The sequence below is a fragment of the Somniosus microcephalus genome, chromosome 4, assembly GCF_052327205.1.
Source record: "Somniosus microcephalus isolate GS21.2 chromosome 4, FLI_Smic_1.0, whole genome shotgun sequence".
NCBI lineage: Eukaryota > Metazoa > Chordata > Chondrichthyes > Squaliformes > Somniosidae > Somniosus > Somniosus microcephalus.
In genome coordinates this window covers 157,197,808-157,222,992 of record NC_140990.1, presented here as the reverse complement: position 1 = coordinate 157,222,992, position 25,185 = coordinate 157,197,808, and the positions used below count along the sequence as shown (strand labels likewise).

The following is a 25,185-nucleotide window of genomic DNA, read 5'->3' as shown; positions in this document are numbered from 1 at the left end:
CCTTGCTCAGATCACTAGACTAACAAGCTGCCTGCTCACCCCCCCTTGCTCAGATCACTAGACTAACAAGCTGCCTGCTCACCTCCCCTTGCTCAGATCACTGGACTAACAAGCTGCCTGCTCACCTCCCCTTGCTCAGATCACTAGACTAACAAGCTGCCTGCTCACCTCCCCTTGCTCAGATCACTAGACTAACAAGCTGCCTGCTCACCCCCCCCTTGCTCAGATCACTAGACTAACAAGCTGCCTGCTCACCCCCCCCTTGCTCAGATCACTAGACTAACAAGCTGCCTGCTCACCCCCCCTTGCTCAGATCACTAGACTAACAAGCTGCCTGCTCACCTCCCCTTGCTCAGATCCCTAGACTAACAAGCTGCCTGCTCACCCCCCCTTGCTCAGATCCCTAGACTAACAAGCTGCCTGCTCACCTCCCCTTGCTCAGATCCCTAGACTAACAAGCTGCCTGCTCACCTCCCCTTGCTCAGATCCCTAGACTAACAAGCTGCCTGCTCACCCCTCCTTGCTCAGATCCCTAGACTAACAAGCTGCCTGCTCACCTCCCCTTGCTCAGATCACTAGACTAACAAGCTGCCTGCTCACCCCCCCTTGCTCAGATCCCTAGACTAACAAGCTGCCTGCTCACCCCCCCTTGCTCAGATCACTAGACTAACAAGCTGCCTGCTCACCTCCCCTTGCTCGGATCACTAGACTAACAAGCTGCCTGCTCACCCCCCCTTGCTCAGATCCCTAGACTAACAAGCTGCCTGCTCACCCCCCCCTTGCTCAGATCACTAGACTAACAAGCTGCCTGCTCACCCCCCCTTGCTCAGATCCCTAGACTAACAAGCTGCCTGCTCACCTCCCCTTGCTCAGATCACTAGACTAACAAGCTGCCTGCTCACCTCCCCTTGCTCGGATCACTAGACTAACAAGCTGCCTGCTCACCCCCCCCTTGCTCAGATCACTAGACTAACAATCTGCCTGCTCACCCCCCCCTTGCTCAGATCCCTAGACTAACAAGCTGCCTGCTCACCCCCCCTTGCTCAGATCACTAGACTAACAATCTGCCTGCTCACCCCCCCCTTGCTCAGATCCCTAGACTAACAAGCTGCCTGCTCACCCCCCCTTGCTCGGATCACTAGACTAACAAGCTGCCTGCTCACCCCCCCTTGCTCAGATCCCTAGACTAACAAGCTGCCTGCTCACCTCCCCTTGCTCAGATCCCTAGACTAACAAGCTGCCTGCTCACCCCCCTTGCTCAGATCACTAGACTAACAAGCTGCCTGCTCACCTCCCCTTGCTCAGATCCCTAGACTAACAAGCTGCCTGCTCACCCCTCCTTGCTCAGATCCCTAGACTAACAAGCTGCCTGCTCACCTCCCCTTGCTCAGATCACTAGACTAACAAGCTGCCTGCTCACCCCCCCTTGCTCAGATCCCTAGACTAACAAGCTGCCTGCTCACCCCCCCTTGCTCAGATCACTAGACTAACAAGCTGCCTGCTCACCTCCCCTTGCTCGGATCACTAGACTAACAAGCTGCCTGCTCACCCCCCCTTGCTCAGATCCCTAGACTAACAAGCTGCCTGCTCACCCCCCCCTTGCTCAGATCACTAGACTAACAAGCTGCCTGCTCACCCCCCCTTGCTCAGATCCCTAGACTAACAAGCTGCCTGCTCACCTCCCCTTGCTCAGATCACTAGACTAACAAGCTGCCTGCTCACCCCCCCTTGCTCAGATCACTAGACTAACAAGCTGCCTGCTCACCTCCCCTTGCTCAGATCACTAGACTAACAAGCTGCCTGCTCACCTCCCCTTGCTCGGATCACTAGACTAACAAGCTGCCTGCTCACCCCCCCCTTGCTCAGATCACTAGACTAACAATCTGCCTGCTCACCCCCCCCTTGCTCAGATCCCTAGACTAACAAGCTGCCTGCTCACCCCCCCTTGCTCAGATCACTAGACTAACAATCTGCCTGCTCACCCCCCCCTTGCTCAGATCCCTAGACTAACAAGCTGCCTGCTCACCCCCCCTTGCTCGGATCACTAGACTAACAAGCTGCCTGCTCACCCCCCCTTGCTCGGATCACTAGACTAACAAGCTGCCTGCTCACCTCCCCTTGCTCAGATCACTAGACTAACAAGCTGCCTGCTCACCTCCCCTTGCTCAGATCACTAGACTAACAAGCTGCCTGCTCACCCCCCCTTGCTCAGATCCCTAGACTAACAAGCTGCCTGCTCACCTCCCCTTGCTCAGATCCCTAGACTAACAAGCTGCCTGCTCACCTCCCCTTGCTCAGATCCCTAGACTAACAAGCTGCCTGCTCACCCCCCCTTCCTCAGATCCCTAGACTAACAAGCTGCCTGCTCACCCCCACTTGCTCAGATCACTAGACTAACAAGCTGCCTGCTCACCCCCCCTTGCTCAGATCACTAGACTAACAAGCTGCCTGCTCACCTCCCCTTGCTCAGATCACTAGACTAACAAGCTGCCTGCTCACCTCCCCTTGCTCAGATCACTAGACTAACAAGCTGCCTGCTCACCTCCCCTTGCTCAGATCCCTAGACTAACAAGCTGCCTGCTCACCCCCCCTTGCTCAGATCCCTAGACTAACAAGCTGCCTGCTCACCTCCCCTTGCTCAGATCCCTAGACTAACAAGCTGCCTGCTCACCCCCCCTTGCTCAGATCACTAGACTAACAAGCTGCCTGCTCACCCCCCCTTGCTCAGATCCCTAGACTAACAAGCTGCCTGCTCACCCCCCCTTGCTCAGATCACTAGACTAACAAGCTGCCTGCTCACCCCCCCTTGCTCAGATCCCTAGACTAACAAGCTGCCTGCTCACCCCCCCTTGCTCAGATCACTAGACTAACAAGCTGCCTGCTCACCTCCCCTTGCTCAGATCACTAGACTAACAAGCTGCCTGCTCACCTCCCCTTGCTCAGATCACTAGACTAACAAGCTGCCTGCTCACCCCCCCTTGCTCAGATCCCTAGACTAACAAGCTGCCTGCTCACCCCCCTTGCTCAGATCCCTAGACTAACAAGCTGCCTGCTCACCTCCCCTTGCTCGGATCCCTAGACTAACAAGCTGCCTGCTCACCCCCCCTTGCTCAGATCCCTAGACTAACAAGCTGCCTGCTCACCCCCCCTTGCTCAGATCCCTAGACTAACAAGCTGCCTGCTCACCTCCCCTTGCTCGGATCCCTAGACTAACAAGCTGCCTGCTCACCCCCCCTTGCTCAGATCACTAGACTAACAAGCTGCCTGCTCACCTCCCCTTGCTCAGATCACTAGACTAACAAGCTGCCTGCTCACCTCCCCTTGCTCAGATCACTAGACTAACAAGCTGCCTGCTCACCCCCCCTTGCTCAGATCCCTAGACTAACAAGCTGCCTGCTCACCTCCCCTTGCTCAGATCCCTAGACTAACAAGCTGCCTGCTCACCTCCCCTTGCTCAGATCACTAGACTAACAAGCTGCCTGCTCACCTCCCCTTGCTCAGATCACTAGACTAACAAGCTGCCTGCTCACCCCCCCTTGCTCAGATCACTAGACTAACAAGCTGCCTGCTCACCCCCCCTTGCTCAGATCACTAGACTAACAAGCTGCCTGCTCACCCCCCCTTGCTCAGATCACTAGACTAACAAGCTGCCTGCTCACCCCCCCTTGCTCAGATCACTAGACTAACAAGCTGCCTGCTCACCCCCCCCTTGCTCAGATCACTAGACTAACAAGCTGCCTGCTCACCCCCCCTTGCTCAGATCACTAGACTAACAAGCTGCCTGCTCACCCCCCCTTGCTCAGATCACTAGACTAAGAATCTGCCTGCTCACCCCCCCCTTGCTCAGATCACTAGACTAACAAGCTGCCTGCTCACCCCCCCTTGCTCAGATCACTAGACTAACAAGCTGCCTGCTCACCCCCCCTTGCTCAGATCCCTAGACTAACAAGCTGCCTGCTCACCCCCCCTTGCTCAGATCACTAGACTAACAAGCTGCCTGCTCACCCCCCCTTGCTCAGATCACTAGACTAACAAACTGCCTGCTCACGTCCCCTTCCTCAGATCACTAGACTAACAAGCTGCCTGCTCACCCCCCCCTTGCTCAGATCACTAGACTAACAAGCTGCCTGCTCACCTCCCCTTGCTCAGATCCCTAGACTAACAAGCTGCCTGCTCACCCCCCCCTTGCTCAGATCCCTAGACTAACAAGCTGCCTGCTCACCTCCCCTTGCTCAGATCCCTAGACTAACAAGCTGCCTGCTCACCCCCCCTTGCTCAGATCCCTAGACTAATAAGCTGCCTGCTCACCCCCCCTTGCTCAGATCACTAGACTAACAAACTGCCTGCTCACGTCCCCTTGCTCAGATCCCTAGACTAATAAGCTGCCTGCTCACCTCCCCTTGCTCGGATCCCTAGACTAACAAGCTGCCTGCTCACCTCCCCTTGCTCAGATCCCTAGACTAACAAGCTGCCTGCTCACCTCCCCTTGCTCAGATCACTAGACTAACAAACTGCCTGCTCACCTCCCCTTCCTCAGATCACTAGACTAACAATCTGCCTGCTCACCTCCCCTTGCTCAGATCACTAGACTAACAAGCTGCCTGCTCACGTCCCCTTCCTCAGATCACTAGACTAACAAGCTGCCTGCTCACCTCCCCTTGCTCAGATCCCTAGACTAACAAGCTGCCTGCTCACCTCCCCTTGCTCAGATCACTAGACTAACAAGCTGCCTGCTCACCCCCCCTTGCTCAGATCACTAGACTAACAAGCTGCCTGCTCACCTCCCCTTGCTCAGATCCCTAGACTAACAAGCTGCCAGCTCACCTCCCCTTGCTCAGATCACTAGACTAACAAGCTGCCTGCTCACCCCCCCCTTGCTCAGATCCCTAGACTAACAAGCTGCCTGCTCACGTCCCCTTCCTCAGATCACTAGACTAACAAGCTGCCTGCTCACCTCCCCTTGCTCAGATCCCTAGACTAACAAGCTGCCAGCTCACCTCCCCTTGCTCAGATCACTAGACTAACAAGCTGCCAGCTCACCTCCCCTTGCTCAGATCACTAGACTAACAAGCTGCCTGCTCACGTCCCCTTCCTCAGATCACTAGACTAACAAGCTGCCTGCTCACCTCCCCTTGCTCAGATCCCTAGACTAACAAGCTGCCTGCTCACCTCCCCTTGCTCAGATCACTAGACTAACAAGCTGCCTGCTCACCCCCCCTTGCTCAGATCACTAGACTAACAAGCTGCCTGCTCACCTCCCCTTGCTCAGATCCCTAGACTAACAAGCTGCCAGCTCACCTCCCCTTGCTCAGATCACTAGACTAACAAGCTGCCTGCTCACGTCCCCTTGCTCAGATCACTAGACTAACAAGCTGCCTGCTCACCTCCCCTTGCTCAGATCCCTAGACTAACAAGCTGCCTGCTCACCTCCCCTTGCTCAGATCCCTAGACTAACAAGCTGCCTGCTCACCCCCCCTTGCTCAGATCACTAGACTAACAAGCTGCCTGCTCACCCCCCCTTGCTCAGATCACTAGACTAACAAGCTGCCTGCTCACCCTCCCCTTGCTCAGATCCCTAGACTAACAAGCTGCCTGCTCACCCCCCCTTGCTCAGATCACTAGACTAACAAGCTGCCTGCTCACCCCCCCTTGCTCAGATCCCTAGACTAATAAGCTGCCTGCTCACCACCCCTTGCTCAGATCACTAGACTAACAAGCTGCCTGCTCACCTCCCCTTGCTCAGATCACTAGACTAACAAGCTGCCTGCTCACCTCCCCTTGCTCAGATCACTAGACTAACAAGCTGCCTGCTCACCCCCCCTTGCTCAGATCCCTAGACTAACAAGCTGCCTGCTCACCACCCCTTGCTCAGATCACTAGACTAACAAGCTGCCTGCTCACCCCCCCTTGCTCAGATCCCTAGACTAACAAGCTGCCTGCTCACCTCCCCTTGCTCAGATCCCTAGACTAACAAGCTGCCTGCTCACCTCCCCTTGCTCAGATCCCTAGACTAACAAGCTGCCTGCTCACCCCACCTTGCTCAGATCACTAGACTAACAAGCTGCCTGCTCACCCCCCCTTGCTCAGATCCCTAGACTAACAAGCTGCCTGCTCACCTCCCCTTGCTCAGATCCCTAGACTAACAAGCTGCCTGCTCACCTCCCCTTGCTCAGATCCCTAGACTAACAAGCTGCCTGCTCACCCCCCCTTGCTCAGATCACTAGACTAACAAGCTGCCTGCTCACCCCCCCCTTGCTCAGATCACTAGACTAACAAGCTGCCTGCTCACCTCCCCTTGCTCAGATCCCTAGACTAACAAGCTGCCTGCTCACCCCCCCTTGCTCAGATCCCTAGACTAACAAGCTGCCTGCTCACCTCCCCTTGCTCAGATCCCTAGACTAACAAGCTGCCTGCTCACCTCCCCTTGCTCAGATCCCTAGACTAACAAGCTGCCTGCTCACCCCCCCTTGCTCAGATCACTAGACTAACAAGCTGCCTGCTCACCCCCCCTTGCTCAGATCACTAGACTAACAAGCTGCCTGCTCACCTCCCCTTGCTCAGATCACTAGACTAACAAGCTGCCTGCTCACCCCCCCTTGCTCAGATCACTAGACTAACAAGCTGCCTGCTCACCCCCCCTTGCTCAGATCACTAGACTAACAAGCTGCCTGCTCACCCCACCTTGCTCAGATCCCTAGACTAACAAGCTGCCTGCTCACCCCCCCTTGCTCAGATCACTAGACTAACAAGCTGCCTGCTCACCCCCCCTTGCTCAGATCACTAGACTAACAAGCTGCCTGCTCACCACCCCTTGCTCAGATCACTAGACTAACAAGCTGCCTGCTCACCCCACCTTGCTCAGATCACTAGACTAACAAGCTGCCTGCTCACCTCCCCTTGCTCAGATCCCTAGACTAACAAGCTGCCTGCTCACCCCCCCCTTGCTCAGATCACTAGACTAACAAGCTGCCTGCTCACCTCCCCTTGCTCAGATCACTAGACTAACAAGCTGCCTGCTCACCTCCCCTTGCTCAGATCACTAGACTAACAAGCTGCCTGCTCACCCCCCCTTGCTCAGATCACTAGACTAACAAGCTGCCTGCTCACCCCCCCCTTGCTCAGATCACTAGACTAACAAGCTGCCTGCTCACCTCCCCTTGCTCAGATCACTAGACTAACAAGCTGCCTGCTCACCCCACCTTGCTCAGATCACTAGACTAACAAGCTGCCTGCTCACCTCCCCTTCCTCAGATCACTAGACTAACAAGCTGCCTGCTCACCTCCCCTTGCTCAGATCCCTAGACTAACAAGCTGCCTGCTCACCTCCCCTTCCTCAGATCACTAGACTAACAAGCTGCCTGCTCACCTCCCCTTGCTCAGATCACTAGACTAACAAGCTGCCTGCTCACCTCCCCTTGCTCAGATCACTAGACTAATAAGCTGCCTGCTCACCCCCCCTTGCTCAGATCCCTAGACTAACAAGCTGCCTGCTCACCCCCCCCTTGCTCAGATCCCTAGACTAACAAGCTGCCTGCTCACCTCCCCTTGCTCAGATCCCTAGACTAACAAGCTGCCTGCTCACCTCCCCTTGCTCAGATCCCTAGACTAACAAGCTGCCTGCTCACCTCCCCTTGCTCAGATCCCTAGACTAACAATCTGCCTGCTCACCCCCCCTTGCTCAGATCCCTAGACTAACAAGCTGCCTGCTCACCTCCCCTTGCTCAGATCCCTAGACTAACAATCTGCCTGCTCACATCCCCTTGCTCAGATCACTAGACTAACAAGCTGCCTGCTCACCTCCCCTTGCTCAGATCACTAGACTAACAATCTGCCTGCTCACCCCCCCTTCCTCAGATCACTAGACTAACAAGCTGCCTGCTCACGTCCCCTTGCTCAGATCCCTAGACTAACAAGCTGCCTGCTCACCTCCCCTTGCTCAGATCACTAGACTAACAAGCTGCCTGCTCACCTCCCCTTGCTCAGATCCCTAGACTAACAAGCTGCCTGCTCACGTCCCCTTGCTCAGATCCCTAGACTAACAAGCTGCCTGCTCACCCCCCTTGCTCAGATCCCTAGACTAACAAGCTGCCTGCTCACCTCCCCTTGCTCAGATCCCTAGACTAACAAGCTGCCTGCTCACCTCCCCTTGCTCAGATCCCTAGACTAACAAGCTGCCTGCTCACCTCCCCTTGCTCAGATCCCTAGACTAACAAGCTGCCTGCTCACCCCCCCTTGCTCAGATCCCTAGACTAACAAACTGCCTGCTCACGTCCCCTTGCTCAGATCCCTAGACTAACAAGCTGCCTGCTCACGTCCCCTTGCTCAGATCCCTAGACTAACAAGCTGCCTGCTCACCTCCCCTTGCTCAGATCCCTAGACTAACAAGCTGCCTGCTCACCTCCCCTTGCTCAGATCCCTAGACTAACAAGCTGCCTGCTCACGTCCCCTTCCTCAGATCCCTAGACTAACAAGCTGCCTGCTCACCTCCCCTTGCTCAGATCACTAGACTAACAAGCTGCCTGCTCACCTCCCCTGCCCCTGCATCCCTCGAAACTCTGAGCGCTGCTGATGGAACTGTGTTTCCCAGAGTCCTCGGTGCTCTTTGGTGTTAAACTCCTTCCAATCCCAGGGTCCATTTGCCATCGGGTTGAGCTGGACGTCCCGACCAGTTAGCGCTTGTACAGCTGAAGTATGCAGGTACCCTCCAGGGTATTCATTGCCTCCTCTTCATCGAGGAGCAGCAGGAGAAGTGCACTCCCATGAGCCGTGGCCCACTTTGGACTCTCTTTATCCAGTATACTTGGCGGTCAGTCTCGGTTTGGAGCAGCAATGCAGCCTAGTGTTGGTCCGTGGTTTTTGCCCTGAGCCTTACACTCCATGCAAAAAAATGATTAAGACTCGCAATGCCTTGTCCATCTTCTTTGCACCTTCGTCTCTCATAGATACTCGACATTTATACAGTACGAAGTGTCAAACAAAAATAAAATGTTAATGTTACACTAGCTACATTATTCAACAAAGTGGATCCCTGCCATACTTGATTGAAATGGTAGTGAACTCTAGATCACAGAATGCTGCAGAACATCGAAGAGTGTCTGAGTCTTTGTGTTATTGCAGTTTGTTCCCACGGGGAGTCTAGATAGTCTTTGTGTGTGTATTTTTCCTTTCCGTATTCTTTTTCTCCGGACGGCTTTGCCTGTCACCTCCCTCACCAGGTGGACGAGCTGCTGGCCTTCCCTCTGCGGACAGTGGCATCGGAGCACTCTGCCTCAGAGGAGTCGCAGTCCGATTCTCCAAAGTGCATGGGGTTCTAGGGTGGAGACAAACGTTAAACGTCAGGACCAACAACAGCACATTGACTCCAATCTCCACATTCCCTTTCTCCTGTTCTTTCATTACCCTGCTCCAGCACATCCCTCCCCCCCTCTTGAAGGCACCGACTCTCGCTGGGGTATGGCTCAACGGACAGCTGGAGATCTCCAATACCTCACCCAACTGCCCATTCTTCACTTTGGAAGCTAGAGTGTGTGTCAGGGGACCCCATCAACCATGGGTAACATCAGAGTCGAGCCGGCTCCTGTTCTCACCCAGCATTTACACTCGTATGCTCCCGATATAAGTTGTTGGTTAGATACTTGAAGTGGGAAAGCTGACTGCTACTTCCTTCCTGTGCCAACTGTAGGGCCTCCACTGCTGCTCAGAACCGAACAGGGGTTGAACCTAGTACCTTCTGGTCAGTATGGCTTGGTACCAACTAGTCTAACCATCCACTTCATTCACCATCGGCGTACAGTGGCTGCAGTGTGTATTATCTACAGGATCCACTGCAGCAACTCACCAAGGCTTCTTCGACAGCACCTCCCAAACCCTCAAACTCTTATCACCTCAAAGGACAAGGGCAGCAGGCGCATGGGAATATCACCATCTCCAAGTTCCCCTCCAAGTCACACATCATCGTGACTTGGAAGTATATCGCTGTCCCTTCATTGTCACTGGGTCAAAATCCTGGAACTCACTCCCTAACAGCACTGTGTGAGTACCTTCACCACACGGACTGCAGCGGTTCAAGGCGGCGGCTCACCACCACCTTCTCAAGGGCAACTAGGGATGGGCAATAAATGCCGGCCTTACCAGCGATGCCTAAATCGCATGAATAAATATACATAAAAACAAATGAATCACATCAATTATTTACATTTCTCTGTATGTCTGTTACAGACCACAGTGTACAATACAAAGAGGCATGTTATAGTGCTCCTGTCCGAGTGAGAATTTCACAGGAAACTGCGCTCACATTAAACCAGCTGGGGACAGAGACTGGCTGGGAGTGATTTACAAGGCTGACATCATAAACTGCGAGAGCAAAATAGGAGTGATTAATGGAGCTGTCCAAAACATAATTGCAGCTGCAGCGCCACATGCTCCACTGTCCAAATTTCCTGGGTCATTTTTGACCCTTGCTGAAGCACAATCTCAAAAGCTCTGAGTTTCATATAAAGCTCTCATCTAGGAGATCGCAAAATGTTGCTGAGTATCAATATTGGGAGACACCGACTCCAACAACACGAACTGGGGCCCAGTATTGGGAAACACCGACTCCAACAGCACAAACTGCGGCCCAGTATTGGGAAATACCGACTCCAACAGCACAAACTGGGGCCCAGTATTGGGAAACACCGACTCCAACAGCACAAACTGGGGCCCAGTATTGGGAGACACCGACTCCAACAGCACAAACTGGGGCCCAGTATTGGGAGACACCGACTCCAACAGCACAAACTGGGGCCCAGTATTGGGCGACACCGACTCCAACAGTACAGACTGGGGCCCTTTTGGGAAATATCGACTCCAACAGCACAAACTAAGGCCCAGTATTGGGAAACACCGACTCCAACAGCGCAAACTGGGGCCCAGTATTGGGAGACACCGACTCCAACAGCACAAACTGGGGCCCAGTATTGGGCGACACCGACTCCAACAGCACAAACTGGGGCCCAGTATTGGGAAATACCGACTCCAACAGCACAAACTGGGGCCCAGTATTGGGTGACACCGACTCCAACAGCACAAACTGGGGCCCAGTATTGGGAGACACCGACTGCAACAGCACAAACGGAGGCCCAGTAGTGGGAAATACCGACTCCAACAGCACAAACTGGGGCCCAGTATTGAGAAATACCGACTCCAACAGCACAAACTGGGGCCCAGAATTGGCAGACACCGACTCCAACAGCACAAACTGGGGCCCAGTATTGGGAAATACCGACTCCAACAGCACAAATAGGGGCCCAGTATTGGGAAATACCGACTCCAACAGCACAAACTGGGGCCCAGTATTGGGAAACACCGACTCCAACAGCACAAACTGGGACCCAGTATTGGGAAACACCGACTCCAACAGCGCAAACTGGGGCCCAGTATTGGGAAATACCGACTCCAACAGCACAAACTGGGGCCCAGTATTGGGAAATACCGACTCCAACAGCACAAACTAAGGCCCAGTATTGGGAAATAGGACTCCAACAGCACAAACTGGAGCCCAGTATTGGGAAATACCGACTCCAACAGCATAAACTGGGCCCAGTATTGGGAAATACCGACTCCAGCAGCACAAACTGGGGCTCAGTATTGGGAAATACCGACTCCAACAGCACAAACTGGAGCCCAGTATTGGGAAATAACGACTCCAACAGCACAAACTGGAGCCCAGTATTGGGAAATACCGGCTCCAACAGCACAAACTGGGGCCCAGTATTGGGAAATACCGACACCAACAGCACAAACTGGGGCCCAGTATTGAGAAACACCGGCTCCAACAGCACAAACTGGGGCCCAGTATTGGGAAACACCGACTCCAACAGCACAAACTGGGGCCCAGTATTGGGAAATACCGACTCCAACAGCACAAACTGGGGCCCAGTATTGGGAAACACCGACTCCAACAGCACAAACTGGGGCCCAGTATTGGGAAATACCGACTCCAACAGCACAAACTGGGGCCCAGTATTGGGAAATACCGACTCCAACAGCACAAACTGGGGCCCAGTATTGGGAAATACCGACTCCAACAGCACAAACTAAGGCCCAGTATTGGGAAACACCGACACCAACAGCACAAACTGGGGCCCAGTATTGGGAAATACCGGCTCCAACAGCACAAACTGGGGCCCAGTATTGGGAAACACCGACACCAACAGCACAAACTGGGGCCCAGTATTGGGAAATACCGGCTCCAACAGCACAAACTGGGGCCCAGTATTGGGAAACACCGACTCCAACAGCACAAACTGGGGCCCAGTATTGGGAAATACCGACTCCAACAGCACAAACTGGGCCCAGTATTGGGAAATACCGACTCCAACAGCACAAACTAAGGCCCAGTATTGGGAAACACCGACTCCAACAGCACAAACTGGGGCCCAGTATTGAGAAACACCGGCTCCAACAGCACAAACTGGGGCCCAGTATTGGGAAACACCGACTCCAACAGCACAAACTGGGGCCCAGTATTGGGAAATACCGACTCCAACAGCACAAACTGGGGCCCAGTATTGGGAAACACCGACTCCAACAGCACAAACTGGGGCCCAGTATTGGGAAATACCGACTCCAACAGCACAAACTGGGGCCCAGTATTGGAAAATACCGGCTCCAACAGCACAAACTGGGGCCCAGTATTGGGAAACACCGACTCCAACAGCACAAACTGGGGCCCAGTATTGGGAAATACCGACTCCAACAGCACAAACTGGGCCCAGTATTGGGAAATACCGACTCCAACAGCACAAACTAAGGCCCAGTATTGGGAAATACCGACTCCAACAGCACAAACTAAGGCCCAGTATTGGGAAATACCGACTCCAACAGCACAAACTGGGGCCCAGTATTGGGAAATACCGACTCCAACAGCACAAACTGGGGCCCAGTATTGGGAAATACCGACTCCAACAGCACAAACTGGTGCCCAGTATTGGGAAATACCGACTCCAACAGCACAAACTAAGGCCCAGTATTGGGAAACACCGACACCAACAGCAGAAACTGGGGCCCAGTATTGGGAAATACCGGCTCCAACAGCATAAACTGGGGCCCAGTATTGGGAAATACCGACTCCAACAGCACAAACTGGGGCCCAGTATTGGGAAATACCGGCTCCAACAGCACAAACTGAGGCCCGGTATTGGGAAACACCGACACCAACAGCACAAACTGGGGCCCAGTATTGGGAAATACCGACTCAAACAGCACAAACTGGGCCCAGTATTGGGAAATACCGACTCCAACAGCACAAACTGGGCCCAGTATTGGGAAATACCGACTCCAACAGCACAAACTAAGGCCCAGTATTGGGAAATACCGACTCCAACAGCACAAACTAAGGCCCAGTATTGGGAAATACCGACTCCAACAGCACAAACTAAGGCCCAGTATTGGGAAATACCGACTCCAACAGCACAAACTGGGGCCCAGTATTGGGAAATACCGACTCCAACAGCACAAACTGGGGCCCAGTATTGGGAAATACCGACTCCAACAGCACAAACTGGGGACCAGTATTGGTAAATACCGACTCCAACAGCACAAACTGGAGCCCAGTATTGGGAAATACCGACTCCAACAGCACAAACTGGAGCCCAGTATTGGGAAATACCGGCTCCAACAGCACAAACTGGGACCCAGTATTGGGAAATACCGACTCCAACAGCACAAACTGGAGCCCAGTATTGGGAAATACCGACTCCAACAGCACAAACTGGGGCCCAGTATTGGGAAATACCGACTCCAACAGCACAAACTGGAGCCCAGTATTGGGAAATACCGGCTCCAACAGCACAAACTAAGGCCCAGTATTGGGAAATACCGACTCCAACAGCACAAACTGGGGCCCAGTATTGGGAAACACCGACTCCAACAGCACAAACTGGGGCCCAGTATTGGGAAATACCGACTCCAACAGCACAAACTGGGGCCCAGTATTGGGAAATACCGACCCCAACAGCACAAACTGGTGCCCAGTATTGGGAAACACCGGCTCCAACAGCACAAACTGGGGCCCAGTATTGGGAAACACCGACTCCAACAGCACAAACTGGGGCCCAGTATTGGGAAATACCGACTCCAACAGCACAAACTGGGGCCCAGTATTGGGAAACACCGACTCCAACAGCACAAACTGGGGCCCAGTATTGGGAAATACCGACTCCAACAGCACAAACTGGGGCCCAGTATTGGGAAATACCGACCCCAACAGCACAAACTGGTGCCCAGTATTGGGAAATACCGACTCCAACAGCACAAACTGGTGCCCAGTATTGGGAAATACCGGCTCCAACAGCACAAACTGAGGCCCAGTATTGGGAAATACCGACTCCAACAGCACAAACTGGGGCCCAGTATTGGGAAATACCGGCTGCAACAGCACAAACTGAGGCCCGGTATTGGGAAACACCGACACCAACAGCACAAACTGGGGCCCAGTATTGGGAAATACCGACTGCAACAGCACAAACTGGGCCCAGTATTGGGAAATACCGACTCCAACAGCACAAACTGGGCCCAGTATTGGGAAATACCGACTCCAACAGCACAAACTAAGGCCCAGTATTGGGAAATACCGACTCCAACAGCACAAACTAAGGCCCAGTATTGGGAAATACCGACTCCAACAGCACAAACTAAGGCCCAGTATTGGGAAATACCGACTCCAACAGCACAAACTGGGGCCCAGCATTGGGAAACACCGACTCCAACAGCACAAACTGGGGCCCAGTATTGGGAAATACCAGCTCCAACAGCACAAACTGGGGCCCAGTATTGGGAAACACCGACTCCAACAGCACAAACTGGGGCCCAGTATTGGGAAATACCGGCTCCAACAGCACAAACTGGGGCCCAGTATTGGGAAATACCGACTCCAACAGCACAAACTGGGGCCCAGTACTGGGAAATACCGACTCCAACAGCACAAACTGGGGCCCAGTATTGGGAAATACCGACTCCAACAGCACAAACTGGGGCCCAGTATTGGGAAACACCGACACCAACAGCACAAACTGGGACCCAGTATTGGGAAACACCGACTCCAACAGCGCAAACTGGGGCCCAGTATTGGGAAACACCGACTCCAACAGCACAAACTGGGGCCCAGTATTGGGAAATACCGACTCCAACAGCACAAACTGGGGCCCAGTATTGGGAAATACCGACTCCAACAGCATAAACTGGGCCCAGTATTGGGAAATACCGACTCCAGCAGCACAAACTGGGGCTCAGTATTGGGAAATACCGACTCCAACAGTACAAACTGGAGCCCAGTATTGGGAAATACCGACTCCAACAGCACAAACTGGAGCCCAGTATTGGGAAGTACCAGCTCCAACAGCACAAACTGGGGCCCAGTATTGGGAAATACCGACTCCAACAGCACAAACTGGAGCCCAGTATTGGGAAATACCGACTCCAACAGCACAAACTGGAGCCCAGTATTGGGAAATACCGGCTCCAACAGCACAAACTAAGGCCCAGTATTGGGAAATACCGACTCCAACAGCACAAACTGGGGCCCAGTATTGGGAAATACCGACTCCAACAGCACAAACTGAGGCCCAGTATTGGGAAACACCGACTCCAACAGCACAAACTGGGGCCCAGTATTGGGAAACACCGGCTCCAACAGCACAAACTGGGGCCCAGTATTGGGAAACACCGACTCCAACAGCACAAACTGGGGCCCAGTATTGGGAAACACCGGCTCCAACAGCACAAACTGGGGCCCAGTATTGGGAAACACCGACTCCAACAGCACAAACTGGGGCCCAGTATTGGGAAATACCGACTCCAACAGCACAAACTGGGGCCCAGTATTGGGAAACACCGACTCCAACAGCACAAACTGGGGCCCAGTATTGGGAAATACCGACTCCAACAGCACAAACTGGGGCCCAGTATTGGGAAATACCGACCCCAACAGCACAAACTGGTGCCCAGTATTGGGAAATACCGACTCCAACAGCACAAACTAAGGCCCAGTATTGGGAAACACCGACACCAACAGCACAAACTGGGGCCCAGTATTGGGAAATACCGGCTCCAACAGCACAAACTGGGGCCCAGTATTGGGAAATACCGACTCCAACAGCACAAACTGGGGCCCAGTATTGGGAAATACCGGCTGCAACAGCACAAACTGAGGCCCGGTATTGGGAAACACCGACACCAACAGCACAAACTGGGGCCCAGTATTGGGAAATACCGACTGCAACAGCACAAACTGGGCCCAGTATTGGGAAATACCGACTCCAACAGCACAAACAGGGCCCAGTATTGGGAAATACCGGCTGCAACAGCACAAACTGAGGCCCGGTATTGGGAAACACCGACACCAACAGCACAAACTGGGGCCCAGTATTGGGAAATACCGACTGCAACAGCACAAACTGGGCCCAGTATTGGGAAATACCGACTCCAACAGCACAAACAGGGCCCAGTATTGGGAAATACCGACTCCAACAGCACAAACTAAGGCCCAGTATTGGGAAATACCGACTCCAACAGCACAAACTAAGGCCCAGTATTGGGAAATACCGACTCCAACAGCACAAACTAAGGCCCAGTATTGGGAAATACCGACTCCAACAGCACAAACTGGGGCCCAGTATTGGGAAATACCGACTCCATCAGCACAAACTGGGGCCCAGCATTGGGAAACACCGACTCCAACAGCACAAACTGGGGCCCAGTATTGGGAAATACCAGCTCCAACAGCACAAACTGGGGCCCAGTATTGGGAAACACCGACTCCAACAGCACAAACTGGGGCCCAGTATTGGGAAATACCGGCTCCAACAGCACAAACTGGGGCCAAGTATTGGGAAATACCGACTCCAACAGCACAAACTGGGGCCCAGTACTGGGAAATACCGACTCCAACAGCACAAACTGGGGCCCAGTATTGGGAAATACCGACTCCAACAGCACAAACTGGGGCCCAGTATTGGGAAACACCGACACCAACAGCACAAACTGGGACCCAGTATTGGGAAACACCGACTCCAACAGCGCAAACTGGGGCCCAGTATTGGGAAACACCGACTCCAACAGCACAAACTGGGGCCCAGTATTGGGAAATACCGACTCCAACAGCACAAACTAAGGCCCAGTATTGGGAAATAGGACTCCAACAGCACAAACTGGAGCCCAGTATTGGGAAATACCGACTCCAACAGCACAAACTGGGGCCCAGTATTGGGAAATACCGACTCCAACAGCATAAACTGGGCCCAGTATTGGGAAATACCGACTCTAGCAGCACAAACTGGGGCTCAGTATTGGGAAATACCGACTCCAACAGTACAAACTGGAGCCCAGTATTGGGAAATACCGACTCCAACAGCACAAACTGGAGCCCAGTATTGGGAAGTACCAGCTCCAACAGCACAAACTGGGGCCCAGTATTGGGAAATACCGACTCCAACAGCACAAACTGGAGCCCAGTATTGGGAAATACCGACTCCAACAGCACAAACTGGAGCCCAGTATTGGGAAATACCGGCTCCAACAGCACAAACTAAGGCCCAGTATTGGGAAATACCGACTCCAACAGCACAAACTGGGGCCCAGTATTGGGAAATACCGACTCCAACAGCACAAACTGAGGCCCAGTATTGGGAAACACCGACTCCAACAGCACAAACTGGGGCCCAGTATTGGGAAACACCGGCTCCAACAGCACAAACTGGGGCCCAGTATTGGGAAACACCGACTCCAACAGCACAAACTGGGGCCCAGTATTGGGAAATACCGACTCCAACAGCACAAACTGGGGCCCAGTATTGGGAAACACCGACTCCAACAGCACAAACTGGGGCCCAGTATTGGGAAATACCGACTCCAACAGCACAAACTGGGGCCCAGTATTGGGAAACACCGACTCCAACAGCACAAACTGGGGCCCAGTATTGGGAAATACCGACTCCAACAGCACAAACTGGGGCCCAGTATTGGGAAATACCGACCCCAACAGCACAAACTGGGGCCCAGTATTGGGAAATACCGACTCCAACAGCACAAACTAAGGCCCAGTATTGGGAAACACCGACACCAACAGCACAAACTGGGGCCCAGTATTGGGAAATACCGGCTCCAACAGCACAAACTGGGGCCCAGTATTGGGAAACACCGACTCCAACAGCACAAACTGGGGCCCAGTATTGGGAAATACCGACTCCAACAGCACAAACTGGGCCCAGTATTGGGAAATACCGACTCCAACAGCACAAACTAAGGCCCAGTTTTGGGAAATACCGACTCCAACAGCACAAACTAAGGCCCAGTATTGGGAAATACCGACTCCAACAGCACAAACTAAGGCCCAGTATTGGGAAATACCGACTCCAACAGCACAAACTGGGGCCCAGTACTGGGAAACACCGGCTCCAACAGCACAAACTGGGGCCCAGTATTGGGAAATACCGACTCCAACAGCACAAACTGGGGCCCAGTATTGGGAAATACCGACTCCAACAGCACAAACTGGTGCCCAGTATTGGGAAATACCGACTCCAACAGCACAAACTGGGGCCCAGTATTGGGAAATACCGACTCCAACAGCACAAACTAAGGCCTAGTATTGGGAAACACCGACACCAACAGCACAAACTGGGGCCCAGTATTGGGAAATACCGGCTCCAACAGCACAAACTGGGGCCCAGTATTGGGAAATACCGACTCCAACAGCACAAACTGGGGCCCAGTATTGGGAAATACCGGCTCCAACAGCACAAACTGAGGCCCGGTATTGGGAAACACCGACACCAACAGCACAAACTGGGGCCCAGTATTAAGAAATACCGACTCCAACAGCACAAACTGGGCCCAGTATTGGGAAATACCGACTCCAACAGCACAAACTGGGCCCAGTATTAGGAAATACCGACTCCAACAGCACAAACTAAGGCCCAGTATTGGGAAATACCGACTCCAACAGCACAAACTAAGGCCCAGTATTGGGAAATACCGACTCCAACAGCACAAACTAAGGCCCAGTATTGGGAAATACCGACTCCAACAGCACAAACTGGGGCCCAGTATTGGGAAATACCGACTCCAACAGCACAAACTGGGGCCCAGTATTGGGAAATACCGAATCCAACAGCACAAACTGGGGCCCAGTATTGGGAAATACCGGCTCCAACAGCACAAACTGGGGCCCAGTATTGGGAAATACCGACTCCAACAGCACAAACTGGGGCCCAGTATTGGGAAATACCGACTCCAACAGCACAAACTGGGGCCCAGTATTGGGAAATACCGACTCCAACAGCACAAACTGGGGCCCAGTATTGGGAAATACCGACTCCAACAGCACAAACTGGGGCCCAGTATTGGGAAATACCAGCTCCAACAGCACAAACTGGGGCCCAGTATTGGGAAACACCGACTCCAACAGCACAAACTGGGGCCCAGTATTGGGAAATACCGACTCCATCAGCACAAACTGGGGCCCAGTATTGGGAAACACCGACTCCAACAGCACAAACGGGCCCAGTATTGAGAGACACCGACTCCAACAGCACAAACTGGGGCCCAGTATTGGGAAATACCGACTCCAACAGCACAAACTGGGGCCCAGTATTGGGAAATACCGGCTCCAACAGCACAAACTGAGGCCCGGTATTGGGAAACACCGACTCCAACAGCACAAACTGGGCCCAGTATTGGGAAATACCAACTCCAACAGCACAAACTAAGGCCCAGTATTGGGAAATACCGACTCCAACAGCACAAACTGGGGCCCAGTATTGGGAAACACCGACTCCAACAGCACAAACTGGGGCCCAGTATTGGGAAATACCGACTCCAACAGCACAAACCGGGGCCCAGTATTGGGAAATACCGACTCCAACAGCACAAACTGGGCCCAGTATTGGGAAATACCGACTCCAACAGCACAAACTGGGCCCATTATTGGGAAATACCGACTCCAACAGCACAAACTGGGGCCCAGTATTGGGAAATACCGACTCCAACAGCACAAACTGGGGCCCAGTATTGGGAAATACCGACTCCAACAGCACAAACTGGGGCCCAGTATTGGGACATACCGACTCCAAAAGCACAAACTGGGGCCCAGTATTGGGAAATACCGACTCCAACAGCACAAACTGGGCCCAGTATTGGGAAATACCGACTCCAACAGCACAAACTGGGGCCCAGTATTGGGAAATACCGACTCCAACAGCACAAACTGGGGCCCAGTATTGGGAGACACCGACTCCAACAGCACAAACTGGGCCCAGTATTGGGAAATACCGACTCCAACAGCACAAACTGGAGCCTTGTATTGGGAAATACCAACTCCAACAGCACAAACTGGGGCCCAGTATCGGGAAATACCGACTCCAACTGCACAAACTGGGGCCCAGTATTGGGAAATACCGACTGCAACAGCAGAAACTGGAGCCCAGTATTGGGAAACACTGACTCCAACAGCACAAATTGGGACCTTGTATTGGGAAATACCGACTCCAACAGCACAAACTGGGGCCCAGTATTGGGAAACACCGACTCCAACTGCACAAACTGGGGCCCAGTATTGGGAAATACCGACTGCAACAGCAGAAACTGGGGCCCAGTGTTGGGAAATACCGACTCCAACAGCACAAACTGGGGCCCAGTATTGGGAAATACCGATTCAAACAGCACAAACTGGAGCCCAGTATTGGGAAACACCGGCTCCAACAGCACAAACTGGGGCCCAGTATTGGGAAATACCGACTCCAACAGCACAAACTGGGGCCCAGTATTGGGAAACACCGACTCCAACAGCACAAACTGGGACCCAGTATAGGGAAACACCGACTCCAACAGCACAAACTGGGGCCCAGTATTGGGAAATACCGACTCCACCTGCACAAACTGGGCCCAGTATTGGGAAATACCGACTCCAACAGCACAAACTGAGACCCAGTATTGGGAAATACCGACTCCAACAGCACAAACTGGGGCCCAGTATTGGGAAACACCGACTCCAACAGCACAAACTAAGGCCCAGTATTGGGAAAAACCGACTCCAACAGCACAAACTGGGGCCCAGTATTGGGAAACACCAACTCCAACAGCACAAACTGGGCCCAGTATTGGGAAATACCGACTCCAACACACAAACTGGGGCCCAGTATTGGGAAACACCGACTCCAACAGCACAAACTGGGGCCCAGTATTGGGAAACACCAACTCCAACAGCACAAACTAGGCCCAGTATTGGGAAATACCGACTCGAACACACAAACTGGGGCCCAGTATTGGGAAATACCGACTCCAACAGCACAAACTGGGGCCCAGTATTGCGAAATACCGGCTCCAACTGCACAAACTGGCACCCAGTATTGGGAAACACCGACTCCAACAGCACAAACTGGGGCCCAGTATTGGGAAATACCGACTCCAACAGCACAAACTGGGGCCCAGTATTGGGAAACACCGACTCCAACAGCACAAACTGGGGCCCAGTATTGGGAAATACCGACTCCAACAGCACAAACTGGGGCCCAGTATTGGGAAATACCGACTCCAACAGCACAAACTGGGGCCCAGTATTGGGAAATACCGACTCCAACAGCACAAACTGGGGCCCAGTATTGGGACATACCGACTCCAAAAGCACAAACTGGGGCCCAGTATTGGGAAATACCGACTCCAACAGCACAAACTGGGCCCAGTATTGGGAAATACCGACTCCAACAGCACAAACTGGGGCCCAGTATTGGGAAATACCGACTCCAACAGCACAAACTGGGGCCCAGTATTGGGAGACACCGACTCCAACAGCACAAACTGGGCCCAGTATTGGGAAATACCGACTCCAACAGCACAAACTGGAGCCTTGTATTGGGAAATACCAACTCCAACAGCACAAACTGGGGCCCAGTATCGGGAAATACCGACTCCAACTGCACAAACTGGGGCCCAGTATTGGGAAATACCGACTGCAACAGCAGAAACTGGAGCCCAGTATTGGGAAACACTGACTCCAACAGCACAAATTGGGACCTTGTATTGGGAAATACCGACTCCAACAGCACAAACTGGGGCCCAGTATTGGGAAACACCGACTCCAACTGCACAAACTGGGGCCCAGTATTGGGAAATACCGACTGCAACAGCAGAAACTGGGGCCCAGTGTTGGGAAATACCGACTCCAACAGCACAAACTGGGGCCCAGTATTGGGAAATACCGATTCAAACAGCACAAACTGGAGCCCAGTATTGGGAAACACCGGCTCCAACAGCACAAACTGGGGCCCAGTATTGGGAAATACCGACTCCAACAGCACAAACTGGGGCCCAGTATTGGGAAACACCGACTCCAACAGCACAAACTGGGACCCAGTATAGGGAAACACCGACTCCAACAGCACAAACTGGGGCCCAGTATTGGGAAATACCGACTCCACCTGCACAAACTGGGCCCAGTATTGGGAAATACCGACTCCAACAGCACAAACTGAGACCCAGTATTGGGAAATACCGACTCCAACAGCACAAACTGGGGCCCAGTATTGGGAAACACCGACTCCATCAGCACAAACTAAGGCCCAGTATTGGGAAAAACCGACTCCAACAGCACAAACTGGGGCCCAGTATTGGGAAACACCAACTCCAACAGCACAAACTGGGCCCAGTATTGGGAAATACCGACTCCAACACACAAACTGGGGCCCAGTATTGGGAAACACCGACTCCAACAGCACAAACTGGGGCCCAGTATTGGGAAACACCAACTCCAACAGCACAAACTAGGCCCAGTATTGGGAAATACCGACTCGAACACACAAACTGGGGCCCAGTATTGGGAAATACCGACTCCAACAGCACAAACTGGGGCCCAGTATTGCGAAATACCGGCTCCAACTGCACAAACTGGCACCCAGTATTGGGAAACACCGACTCCAACAGCACAAACTGGGGCCCAGTATTGGGAAATACCGACTCCAACAGCACAAACTGGGGCCCAGTATTGGGAAATACCGACTCCAACAGCAGAAACTGGGGCCCAGTATTGGGAAATACCGACTCCAACAGCACAAACTGGGGCCCAGTATTGGGAAATACCGACTCCAACAGCACAAACTGGGGCCCAGTATTGGGAAATGCCGACTCCAACAGCACAAACTGGGGCCCAGTATTGGGAAATACCAGCTCCAACAGCACAAACTGGGGCCCAGTATTGGGAAACACTGACACCAACAGCACAAACTGGGGCCCAGTATTGGGAAATACCAGCTCCAACAGCACAAACTGGGGCCCAGTATTGGGAAATACTGACTCCAACAGCACAAACTGGGGCCCAGTATTGGGAAATACCGACTCCAACAGCACAAACTGCGGCCCAGTATTGGGAAATACCGACTCCAACAGCACAAACTGGGGCCCAGTATTGGGAAATACCAGCTCCAACAGCACAAACTGGGCCCAGTATTGGGAAATGCCGACTCCAACAGCACAAACTGGGGCCCAGTATTGGGAAACACCGACTCCAACAGCACAAACTGGGGCCCAGTATTGGGAAACACTGACACCAACAGCACAAACTGGGGCACAGTATTGGGAAATACCGGCTCCAACAGCACAAACGGGCCCAGTATTGAGAGACACCGACTGCAACAGCACAAACTGGGGCCCAGTATTGGGAAATACCGACTCCAGCAGCACAAACTGGGGCCCAGTATTGGGAAATACCGACTCCAACAGCATAAACTGGGCCCAGTATTGGGAAATACCAGCTCCAACAGCACAAACTGGGGCCCAGTATTGGGAAACACCGACTCCAACAGCACAAACTGAGGCCCGGTATTGGGAAACACCTACACCAACAGCACAATCTGGGGCCCAGTATTGGGAAATACCGACTCGAACAGCACAAACTGGGCCCAGTATTGGGAAATACCGACTCCAACAGCACAAACTAAGGCCCAGTATTGGGAAATACCGACTCCAACAGCACAAACTGGGGCCCAGTATTGGGAAATACCGACTCCAACAGCACAAACTGGGGCCCAGTATTGGGAAATACCGACTCCAACAGCACAAACTAAGGCCCAGTATTGGGAAATACCGACTCCAACAGCACAAACCGGGGCCCAGTATTGGGAAATACCGACTCCAACAGCACAAACTGGGGCCTTGTATTGGGAAATACCGAATCCAACAGCACAAACTGGGGCACAGTATTGGGAAACACCGACTCCAACTGCACAAACTGGGGCCCAGTATTGGGAAATACCGACTGCAACAGCAGAAACTGGGGCCCAGTATTGGGAAATACCGACTCCAACAGCACAAACTGGGGCCCAGTATTGGGAAATACCGACTCAAACAGCACAAACTGGAGCCCAGTATTGGGAAACACCGGCTCCAACAGCACAAACTGGGGCCCAGTATTGGGAAATACCGACTCCAACAGCACAAACTGGGGCCCAGTATTGGGAAACACCGACTCCAACAGCACAAACTGGGACCCAGTATTGGGAAACACCGACTCCAACAGCACAAACTGGGGCCCAGTATTGGGAAATACCGACTCCACCTGCACAAACTGGGACCCAGTATTGGGAAATACTGACTCCAACAGCACAAACTGGGGCCCAGTATTGGGAAGCACCGACTCCAACAGCTCAAACTAAGGCCCAGTATTGGGAAAAACCGACTCCAACAGCACAAACTGGGGCCCAGTATTGGGAAACACCAACTCCAACAGCACAAACTGGGCCCAGTATTGGGAAATACCGACTCCAACACACGAACTGGGGCCCAGTATTGGGAAACACCGACTCCAACAGCACAAACTGGGCCCAGTATTGGGAAATACCGACTCCAACACACAAACTGGGGCCCAGTATTGGGAAATACCGACTCCAACAGCACAAACTGGGGCCCAGTATTGCGAAATACCGGCTCCAACTGCACAAACTGGCACCCAGTATTGGGAAACACCGACTCCAACAGCACAAACTGGGGCCCAGTATTGGGAAATACCGACTCCAACAGCACAAACTGGGGCCCAGTATTGGGAAATACCGACTCCAACAGCACAAACTGGGGCCCAGTATTGGGAAATACCGACTCCAACAGCACAAACTGGGGCCCAGTATTGGGAAATACCGACTCCAACAGCACAAACTGGGG

The 25,185-nt window shown here is 53.1% G+C and overlaps 1 protein-coding gene across 1 annotated transcript in view; it reads right to left on the bottom strand.

Moving 5' to 3' along the window:
* Positions 1-3,883: 3,883 nt before the first annotated feature.
* The window catches only part of map3k13 (mitogen-activated protein kinase kinase kinase 13), a 265,870-nt gene continuing 244,568 nt past the window's right edge, over positions 3,884-25,185 (bottom strand). Inside the window, 1 exon segment of the mRNA XM_085985387.1 lies at positions 3,884-9,310. Coding sequence (XP_085841513.1) covers positions 9,209-9,310 — 102 coding nt within the window. The 3' untranslated portion in view covers positions 3,884-9,208.